The following is an 11,297-nucleotide window of genomic DNA, read 5'->3' on the forward strand; positions in this document are numbered from 1 at the left end:
CCCGATAAACAAAACGACGGGCCTAATTTGAAAACTCCAATCTCAGTGTTAGGCTATATTGTTGCATTACATTAACTAATAAATTTGATATCATAGTATATCCTACAACGTGAACGACAGAGGAGTGTTCTTTTTCAGGCCTAGCAAAAATATATAACAAAATTAAAGAAATGCGAAGGCCTAGGAAAGGTTTTCTATTGGCTCATTGGGTCCCATAGAAACGATGATGAAGTTATGAAGGGGCTGGGTTTTGTGCCAGCTGATGCGAATCTTGAGCACGATTACAGCTCACAGAAGGCTGGAACATAATTGATGTCCTAATTGAAAAGCAGGAGAACAACGACGGATACGAGCTCCAATGAAAAAGTTTACTTGTTCGCCCACAAGAGTCCCATTGCAACGACATTGATGTGAGCAGAGGGGTATACGCGCACTTCTTTTCCCCTCTTCACCCTCACAGTGCACTTACCCACTTTCTCACTGTTAGGTTATAGTTTTCTTTTATGAATGATTCTCTCTCGCAACAATACATCCTTGGATATCTCCTCTTTAGCACGAACTCACTTCGGCACATCTTTCCTGAAGTTCAAACGCCACCAAGAATTCCTCTGCAAACGCACTTGGGGAAAATATCCAACAAGAAAAAACTTCACTTTTTCTCCAACTGTCGCCGAAGCTAGTCTCAAAATGAGCCTTAAATCAGATTCCGAGCCGAATAACAACGTATCCATTGAGGAAGAGGTAAGAGCATTCTTAATAACATTGTTAGTTATGTATTGTGGAGTTGGTGCTGGTTTCTATGGTTTGGAAGTCGTAATGGAAAAGGTTTCTTTTTTCTTTTGCTATATGGCAGCGTAAAAGTTGGCCAATTATCTACAGTCATGTTTGGGAGCAGTTGTTACAAAAGGGCATACTATGGTTAAAAGGGTGTGCCTTCTAAAGCTCCCGATCTTATTAAACATTGTTTGGGCAAATAATTGAACGACATAGGTATTGCTTGTAAATTAAACCCCTTTATTTAAAGGCTAGTATGTAACATTTGTTCACGTTTAACTATGGCCATACTTGTATTGGAGTGGAAGCGTTTGTATTGTCATTGAGTCTTTTACCTAAGAATCTAGGCTATTGATAGGCTATAGTCCTTTTCCTACTGAAGGGTCACCGTGACTGTCTAAGGCAAATGATTGGTCAAATAATGTTTGACTGATCACTTGAATTTAGTTGACTTGGGCTATTCCTTACACGCAATTTTGACGAGACTAGGCTTGTGACGCAGTGTGCTGTCTTTCAAAACACGAGCACAGGCCTATAGTTTGCTTTTAAGATATACACCTAATGAATACATCCTGAATTCCTATACATCTGAAATGCCCCATGAAGTCATTGCATTGTCTCATTTTGTCATCGTGGATAAACTCCTGGCCCTACCCAACCGCATTCTCTGCTGCACTAATATCTTACTGCGTGAGATTGACAAGTTCAACGGGTTTGTATCCTTCTGTGATGGGGTTACAGCACACAGTACGCGTGGATGTGTGGGTCCCATGTTTCAGCTGCGAGGCACCTGAAAAATGCCGGAGCGCCGTCGAGATCGGGCGCGGGTCAAAGGAAGGAAATTGTGTCATGCTGTGCGCTGTTGTCTACCGCTGTTCCTCTGGCAGTCCATTGTACTCTGTAGGCCTTCCTGCCGAGGAATTAATGGTCCCGTCTCACTCCTGTTTATTTCATCTGCCACAGTGTAACACTTTCAGTTCATGTTTGTGTTGATTTTGATGTTAAATCTTTAACTTTGTTGTATCTCATCAGTGTTGTCAACTGATGGAAGTGCGCAGCAAAAAAAAAAAAAACGTTTTTGGCACTCAAAAGGGTCATTACTGAAAGGAACACACCACTCAACATTAGTTGGTCCCAGTTGGTTATGATTTGTGTTTCTATTTGGGTCCACAGGGCCACTTGTCTTGTGATTGCAAGAAGCAATTTCTTAGTTGGATATAGTGGTTTAAAGGCCTACATATTACGAAGTGCGATTATTACTTTTTATTTTTTTGCTGATCAGGTGGCCTCTTGAGTTAAATGTAATTTCTAATTGTAAATAATTCGATTTTATATTGTTTTAAAAGTGTCTATGGCGCATTACAGAATACATTTGGTTTTCAGGTACGGACACTGTTTGTCAGTGGCCTTCCGGTGGATATCAAACCTCGTGAGCTTTACCTGCTGTTCAGACCATTTAAGGTAAGCCCAATGTAGCACTATTTTGGAGAAGATGCAGGCAACTATCCTTGAATGCTGTACATGACAGAACAGTGTGCTTCAAGAGCACAGCTCCTTTGTCAAGAAGACTTTCAAGTTACAATTATCCTTTTTTCAATAAAATGTTATGCATCGTTTCCCTATCACCATGAATTTGTTACCAGATTATAAATGTACTCTGTCCCATTTTCTTTTAAAATGTGAATATAAAAAAGAACGGATGACGCGTATTTCAGTAACTTTAGCTTTAAGTTTGACGGAAATCTACAAGAGCACGGTAACTCCCGTTGTGCAATGTTGGTAAATGTCCAATGTATGGATGATTTTGTATATCACTCATAAATCGCTTGCTATTTACATAACGCTGAGAAGGCTGCATTGCTGTTTGTCATTCAGACTCACAATCCAATTCCATGAAGTATCCCCATACCAATGCCCCCAACATATCCACATTGGAAGTGTATCCCTTACACATGGATGCCCCTGTGGAATGTATAAATGAGTAGCTCAGCTATTGGCCAACCATCCCAGTGACCTACCTCCCTGTTCGGGAGAATACAATTTGTCAGTTTCTGGTGAATGGGGCCAAACATGGACATTGTAAACACATGCCGTTATGTTGGCAGTCTATTCCAAGTTTCTTGAGTTAGAAGTCTCATCATATTCTAGGTACAGGATATCTAAAACTAGTTCTTGTCTATAACACTTCATTGATGACTTGTCTATTAAAGGTAGATCCTAATCTTTTTACCCCAAGAATACATTTTGAAAATGTAGTCTAGATTGCTGTAAAATACATTTTAATCCACAGCAGTGTCATTTAAATGTCCATGGTTGTTTATCAGTCCGCCCCCCCCCCCCCCCACACACACACACACACCATTCATCAGTACTTTTGTCAGGCAACAACTCACTGACACATCCTAAGAATTTAATTGTGCCTGCACTGTAATTCCAGCCTCTGTAACCATATTGGGAGAAAACCCTCCATCTTCCAAGACTATTGTTTCCATTTTGCCCCATCAACACACAATGAAATGGCTAACATGCTCTGTCTGCGCGCCTGCTTGCCTTGCTGCCCCCTCCCCTTAAGACTAGTAGACACCACGTTGGGAGGTTTCTCCTCATATGGCAAGATGGGTTCATTCCCCCCTGCCTCTCCATGTGACTTCATGCTGCTTAATTGGATATATTTTCTCTTTGCAGGGTTATGAAGGTTCACTGATTAAGTTAACGTCAAAACAGGTGAGAAGCTTTCCGTTCTTGGAGTGCAGCAACTTCAGGGTTTTATTCAGAGAACTTAACATGTATTGACGTGACTATTTGCATGCCATTTGACAGATTGTATTTATTCTAGTTCTGAGAATTTTGATAACATTTTTTGTTACTTATGTATACAACACATGATATGGGTTTCTGTGCCTTCTATGATATTGGTGTGCCGTTACAATGCCGTAGTTTCATGGAAATGTTTCTTCTCTCTTCCAGCCTGTTGGATTTGTAACCTTTGACAGTCGTTCTGGAGCTGAAGCTGCAAAAAATGCATTAAATGTAAGCCCCATGTTGCTGTGAACGTTCACTCGAATCACCATTTACTTATTGAGGTCGTCTCTTGCAAGTCTGAAGCCAACGGTCGGGATCCTCAAGTGTTTGTCATGTTTTGTAGTTTCAGTTATTTCTGTAACAAGGGATGGATGGGGGATCACTGACCAAATCTCTCTCGTCCAGTCACTCAAAACCAACTATTTTGTCTCTCACAATTCAAGGGCAGGGCCATTTTTGGAAACTGAGACCAGAATCCTGTAGACTTACGGTAGTTTACTTTAACCTTGGTACACGTCTTTCATAGTCTGGTATTAATAGCCTTCCTAATTTGCAAACCACTGCTTAGCCTTAATTCCTTATAAAGACACATTGGTAGAGTTTTTGAACACATGTCCTGTAGTGTGTGTGTACATAAATATATAACCTCTGTCACTACTTAGCCACATTGGCAGTGTCTAACACTTCTCTCATAGCTTAGCTCTCCTTAAGTGAGCATCACTTCCAAGACACATGAGTAGTCACACACAGACGCACACACTGAGATATTCACCTGCATGTGGGCACAACGCTTAGGGCACAAAAAAAGCAGGGTCAACCACACACACCACCCAAGAGTCTTATTGTCTCTTCCCTTTCCTAGTCTCCTTTCCATTTTAAGAACTGCAGTCTATGGAGTTCTAGCAGTGGAAGCAATGAGTGGAAATCAATCCATGTGCTGTCCCTCAGTTTCATGGGTAAAGGAGACAACTTGGTTCAGATACTTCATAAATGCCTCCTCCTAACCTTCCCTTTAGTCAGAGGAATCGTGTGTCTGACACAATTGGAGTGGTGAAAACAATTTGAATGAACTTGTTCTCTTTCAATCCAATAGCGTGCAGAACAGTGGTTGCCAAACGGAAGTATGGATGCATTTCCTAAGTATTAGAACAGGGCCTAGGAAAGGGGGGGGGGGCTATGTAAGACTGAGATACAGCCAGTCTCATCCCACCTCCTTTACAATACTGTGCCCCCCTCATGTCTCTCCCACCCAGGGCATCCGTTTTGACCCCGAAAGTCCCCAGACCCTGCGCTTAGAGTTTGCTAAAGCCAACACGAAGATGGCAAAGAGTAAGCTGATGGCCACACCGAACCCCACAAATATCCACCCTGCTCTAGGAGCTCACTTCATTGCACGGGACCCATGTAAGTGTACGGCTGCACCCCTTTAGGCTCTCACCCACTCTCACCTATGCAGTGCCGATCCTCAATTCCCCTCAGTGCACCCATCGCCTCTGCAGGCCTGTTTAGGTAGATTATAAAATAATAATAAAAAACTAGGGCAAGAGTAGAACCCAAGAACTAATGAAATAAAACTAACTCACATTCCACATGCATGTGTCATCCTTTCTGCGAAGAAACCCTTTCTGCATTATTTCCGACATGGAGTCTCCACCATTTCACATAGATGTCTCCCCCACTTATTTGCGCTCTCACCTTCCTGGTCCACCATTAGTTGAAGATGGGATGCCACGTGGCTGGTTTGTAGTAGTGTAATATGAGGGGGGAAAAGTACGTTGAACTGAAAGCTAGGGAGGTTTCAGATTTTAGCAAGGTACACCTTACCTGTTGTAACTTTTTCTAAGCCTCAATCTCTCCTTTCGTATCCTCAACAAATGTCAGCCGTTTGCATTAAAAAAAATGCGCCTTCGTTGTTTTGTTTTTTTCCTCCTCATTTTTCCCTTGTGCGCTCCAGATGACCTGACAGGGGCAGCCCTGATCCCGGCATCCCCTGATGCCTGGACTCCGTACCCTCTGTACACCACAGAGTTGACCCCTGGGCTTCCCCATGCAGCCTTCACCTACCCAGCGGCTGCCGCCGCTGCTGCTGCCCTCCACGCCCAGGTGAGGGACCAACCGGTGTGTCTCCCCTCTTTCTGTATTCCATATGTAGCCCTAGAGTAGAGTTCAGGCATGTTGGTCGTTTATCTTTGGTGCCACCGCAGTGGAGCCTGCAGGAAGGAATGCAAGGTATTAATTTGGACCAGTTGTCAGTCATGACTGTCGTCACTGGAGGTGCCAACTTGCTGTCCACAACCTTGGCTGGAACATATGCTGTCTGTGTTGGAAGACAAAGAAGAAAAGGCTGCTAATTGCAATCTGGTGAAAGATTCCTAATATGCAGTGAATTCTAACTGAGCCCCTCTCTTTCCTAAGCTATGGATAACGTTATATTACCTTACTTGATAGTCAGTGTTGCACTTTGAAGGACAACATAAAAAGTAAACTAAAGAACTCAAAGTTTACCAAACAAGAATTTGAAGGCCCAACAAAATTGGGTCCCCTCCAATGACAACAACCAGTAGCATGTAAACAAAGTGAACTGATGCTGACTTCCAATTATGCAACCAGGCTTGTAGCACAGCTATGGTATGGAAATGCATGTTGTTTAACCCAACAGTTACTCAGTGGAGGAAATGCAGGCAATTGGGTAAACATGGTTACTCAGTGAAAATGGGTACTTTCCTCATTTCCATGCTTGTTAATTACTACACCAGCATTGTCTCCCATTGGGGCGCTGTGTGACCCACATTCCGATTCCACAATAACCAGACTCAATCTAACCAACACATTTGATCTTCCACAATGTTCCGCTAATTCAAACTTCTCAATAGAGCGAGTATGTAAAACTTGGCTCAATTTATAAGCATTTGTTTTCTGCATGCCAATAATATCCAAACAACCAACTGCAGCCACGGTGTGTGTGTGTGTGTATATATATATATATTTTTCTTTACTCTAGATGCGTTGGTACCCTACTCCCTCTGAGACTTCCCAGCCTGGATGGAAGTCCAGACAGTTTTGTTAATATAGTAAGTTACCAAAATGTGTACGTTTTTATTATTTTTACATTCAGCATGTATTCATTTAGCTGTTCCACTGTAGTCATACGGCAACTTCAGTCATCTGTGTGTGTGTGTGGGTGTGGGGAACGCAACAAGGAAGACATTTTAATGGCAGAATGGTAATTAAATAATTTGTATTTATTTCCCTTTTTAGACCTCCATCGGAACCAGATCTTCCAGTTGAAGAGAGGTTTGCCAAGCTCAAAATTAATCAGGTTTATTTAATGGACAAATATAAACATCCAGTATTTATCTCCTCTGGATATTTCCCGGGGAAGTGAGAGCTGAACCCTCCTCACCGTTGACAGCCTGAGCGTATGATTCCTTTTTGGCAACTAGTACGGTACAGTTTAGCACTTAAAAAAAATCAAAAATCAAATATATAAACTCCTGCTCAAGTCTATGGATTATATTTGCTGTGTAAGATGTGAGTTAAAACATTTAAGCTACTACTTCCATAGGTTCTCATGGCTCAAGAGGGAGGTGTCATGAGTGGAGTCATTGCATGTATTTTGGCATGAATTAGAACGAAGAGTTCTGTGTATCCTTGTTTCTTAGTGCTTGTGTTGCCTCTTTACTTGGGCTAAACAATGAAGCCCTTTTGTTTTTGTGTACAGTATCTACCTGTTTGATCTTGCTTCTGTGAAAGCTAGGCTGTTGCAAAAATGGCTTATCTTGCATGGAATTTGTGAATGCATCCCTTTGACAATCCTGGTCTTGCCCAAAATATTAATATTAACATCAGTTAAGAGTTTATGAGGAAAAAAGTACAAGTATTTTTGTACTTTTTTTGCGTGATGTATATTTATGCATTTTGTGCAACTAAATGATGAACCTGTATAAGTTGGGTGTTTAGTCGTCCTTTTGTGTTGTTATTTTGATCCTATAATCCTATTGAAGTAGTATAAGTGCAATTGTATTTGTCTAAATGGGGAGGGGAGTTGGGGGTGAGGCGGTGGTATCTTTGTTAAAGTACTGAAGTGTGCAGAATGTGCCATTCTGACCGCTAAAATGAGATTGCTGTCAATTGCTGATCTTTTCAGAATGTGAAACTGGACCTCAAACATGAAGGGTTGCTTTGGGGGGTGCCATTTTTGAAATGGGCGGAAGGGTTGGATTGGTTTCAGTTTGTGGTTTAGAACCTATTTGTCTTTGTATCTGCTGTGCATAGGATGTAAAAAAATATTCCCATCTTATGAATTAAACAAGCAAGTGAATGCATTTATTTGTTTTCATTTTTGAAGGGCTGGGCAGGGAGTTATTTTAAATAAAATGTATTACTCAGTTTGTTACTTTCTCAGGCCCTTTAAATATTTACACCCATGCTGATCTAGCATGTATCCTATACAATCTGGACATCTGTTTTTAAATTGCATTACATGTGAATAATTAACGTTATTACTGCATTAGTGTCATTTTCCATCATGAGCAGAACTGACCCTCAAGTGTAAGCAGTTCTGCTTAACCAACCATTATGACCTCCCAGGAGACTCTTAAGTGGTCAATTTCAATAGGAACAGCTGCTTAATTATAGTGGGTTGTTGTGCTTACTAACTTGGCAAGGCCCACTGAGTTCAGTGAATAATGAACTGAATTAGTAATTTAAATCAAATCAAATTTATTTGTATAGCCCTTTTTACACGCAAGCATGTCACAGAGGGCTTCACATACGCCCATAGAACTGCCCCTCAACCAACCTAAACCCTCAAGGAAGACAAGGAAAAATTCCCAGGAAAAACTCCCAACGGGAGAAAAAATGGAAGAAACCTTGGGAGGAGCAATTCAGAGAGGGATCCCCTCCTCCAGAGACGGTTGGCAAGAGAGAGGAGCAGAACACAAGCTAAACATAGTCATACAGTGTCAATGGGTTTAAATGAACAAGTTCGGAGCTTTGACCCTTGCATTATCTTGCAAGGGAGTGAGCCTATGATAATCCTATTAATGGTCACCTATGTACAACTATATTCAAGGCACTAACCTGGACAATGCTTAAAACCTTGTCACATTTTAAGAATGGCAAAAAAACTCATGTTTATCAAGGCACTGGCACAAAAAACACAAGCCAGTAAAACATTGAAGCCAGTAAAACATTGAAGCCAAGATGGTTATCCCAAAGAATAGCCTACTTTTAATCCTAAAGAATGGCCTACTTTTTTTGAGGAGAGGCATATGTCTGAAGAAAAGAAACGCAACGTAACTTTCACACCAGCAATGAATTGACAGGAAATCAATTAGAGCTGCCGGGACATGCAGGCTATGGATTGAAGACAACCGTGTTCCTGCTGTCATTTTAAATCGACAAGCAAACTTTGAGCCGAGCGCAAGGAAAAGCGCAACTGCACAACATATGATCAGTGCAGTCATGCACATCAAGCGTTAAATCGTCAATGGCAGGATATGCAAACACTGACATTTGTAAAATAGTGGATGTCTTAAAAATGACACTGAAAAATGTTTTAGGCTTATGTAGGCTACAGTAACCCTATTTACTTAGTAGTATAGGCTGAAGTAGCTATATAGCCTAGTAACAATCGTTTTGGATAAAAGTGGCTGTTAAATTAAATGTCTTTAATTTAGCAGCCACTTTTAAAAATGACCTGTAATTCGTGTTAAAAATGAAAAAAACTACAAATCTGAGATTTATCAATGACAATCAGGCGAAAGAGACAAATTTAGCCGTTTAGCTCCATAGACCCATTCATTTTGCATCGACCGCGACCACTCCCAGTGGAACTCTGGTGGAGCTGCAACAGAATTTGGTACAATGGGGCTGAATAGGGAGTGGGCAGGCTCTCCTTAAACAAGCTCTGGTACTAGTATGGCTGATACTTTGTTCGTAAAAATCTTGATATTGATTTTTGGACAGTGACATGGCTGCTAAGCTAGCAAATCTTTTTGTCAAATATACTCTAAAATTATATTTACTGTTTGTCAACCGTAGGCTTACACAATGTTATTGCCTTTGAATCTTGCTAATAGCTCAGCTGACGTTGACAACGGGACTATTTTGCCGATCGTTGCGGATGAACAATGGCAAAAAACTTGTTTTTTAATCAATAGCTGTGATTAAATATTAATTGTTTGACTATAACATTGTTTATAAAAGCAATGTAGTACTTGTGCGAGTGGGGTTGGTAAGGGATATCCGGCCGAGTGGCGTAGGCAACAACACCCGTGGGAATATCCCTTACCAACCCCATTCGCACTGGTACTCGTTGCTTATACAGCGCAATAGTTTAGAACTGTGAAAAGACAGTTTTGTTGCAATTACTAATGGACACCCCTGCAGCCAATCAGAATCGAGTATTCACCCAGACCATACAAATTAAAGTGAATACTGGCATTGATCAAGTAATGGCATGGAATCTGAAACGCGAAATAGGCTAATATTAAGATTTATATTTAGAGATCTATATTTTGTCAATAATTGTTTTGAAGATTTAGATGTTGGTATCAGTTGGGTGCTTTATTTGATTAATGGTTCATGATTAGATTTGTTTTTAAGGAACCAAATCACGCCGTTCAGTTGTCGGTTTTGTTAAGGACTATTGTAGGTAAAGCGGACACCGCATCGTGAGATGTAGGCATATCAAATGTGTTAGGTGTTTTGGGGAGGGCGGGTAGCCTGGCTGCCAGCCCAACTTCTCCCCGCCCACAAAAAAATTTGGTCGGGAAGTTGGGGCTGGAGGGTCTCGTATTGGGAACAACTACATACAACCAAAATTGGGCGGACCAATGAAATTGCCAGGGCAGGCTTTATAAGGTGATGGACAGATGATCAACAGTAACGTAATCAACAACGTCACGAAAGAGCCCTTGGGTTGAATTCGTTTTCAACAAACAACATATTGTTGCTCTGATTGGTTGTAGGTCTATCCGATTGAGCATAGAGGCATTTGTTTTACGAGTTCAGTTGAAACCCGCCCGGTAGTCACAGCCCAACGGAGAGTTTTCAGACTCATATTCTGACTAGAATTATGAGTATGACAACGTCAGGCTAGAGGGGGGGCTGTTTAGAAGGGGATTGAAAGTAGCCTACCCTGCACAGCTAAGTTTGAAGGAAAAGCTATACAGGGTTGTTAGTTACCCACAACCCAAAAATTGTATTCCGTAAAAATTGAGCTAAACTCAGTGACCGTCAAACCCCCATATGACGTGTCGCGGTTGGCGCCCTCTGCTGGTAGTGCGTTTGAATCTCAAGGATAGCGGGATGGTTAATTCAAGGCCGTAATCCTAATAAATATTGGGGGGGACACATCCGCCCCAATATTCAAATCTGGTCAAAATGCCCCCCCCCAATATATTGATATAAAAATGTAAAATAAAATATAAATGTGCTACGCTATGACAGGCAACCACGCACGCTGTCCAAAATTATCATTAAAAAATGTAATCATATTCATAACTAAACTAAGGTTTTCAAGGAGGGGACCTTCAGACTCTCCAGCAGATTTTGTCTCCCCCAATGTTGACTCCATGGCTACGGCCTTGGGTTAATTTATTTTGATGCACTTGGGAAATTGCCACCCCCTCTTCTTGCCGCCCGGGCGCCTGCCCGGTTCGCCCTGCCCACAACCACTACTGGTTAAACTCAATCATTTCAATAAGAGGCTATAT

At 41.4% G+C, this 11,297-nt stretch overlaps 1 protein-coding gene across 4 annotated transcripts; it reads left to right on the plus strand.

Moving 5' to 3' along the window:
• The first annotated feature begins 251 nt into the window (after positions 1-251).
• Positions 252-7,901, plus strand: rbpms2a (RNA binding protein, mRNA processing factor 2a). Of its 4 annotated transcripts, none has more exons than XM_084682791.1 (9): positions 252-410; positions 554-741; positions 2,158-2,235; positions 3,460-3,498; positions 3,742-3,804; positions 4,830-4,980; positions 5,531-5,694; positions 6,578-6,647; positions 6,835-7,901. In XM_084682791.1, the coding sequence occupies exons 2-8, from the start codon at positions 688-690 to the stop codon at positions 6,641-6,643; spliced, it is 615 nt and encodes a 204-aa protein (XP_084538917.1). In that variant the 5' UTR covers positions 252-410; positions 554-687; the 3' UTR covers positions 6,644-6,647; positions 6,835-7,901. The 4 variants fall into 4 exon arrangements, with proteins under 4 accessions (XP_084538917.1, XP_084538915.1, XP_084538919.1 ...); XM_084682793.1 differs by having other exon boundaries at positions 267-422; XM_084682789.1 differs by having other exon boundaries at positions 264-741.
• Positions 7,902-11,297: the final 3,396 nt, after the last annotated feature.

Source organism: Hypomesus nipponensis, chromosome 19 (assembly GCF_054491055.1).
Source record: "Hypomesus nipponensis isolate SF chromosome 19, ASM5449105v1, whole genome shotgun sequence".
Lineage (NCBI taxonomy): Eukaryota > Metazoa > Chordata > Actinopteri > Osmeriformes > Osmeridae > Hypomesus > Hypomesus nipponensis.

Bases quoted from the DNA above. Each gene is read 5' to 3' on its own strand.
- rbpms2a (XM_084682789.1), top strand. From the start codon at position 508: ATGATTCTCTCTCGCAACAATACATCCTTGGATATCTCCTCTTTAGCA. The intron at 3,805-4,829 runs GTAAGCCCCATG...TCTCCCACCCAG, and splicing joins CTGCAAAAAATGCATTAAAT to GGCATCCGTTTTGACCCCGA. The intron at 5,695-6,577 runs GTGTGTCTCCCC...TCTTTACTCTAG, and splicing joins CCCAGGTGAGGGACCAACCG to ATGCGTTGGTACCCTACTCC.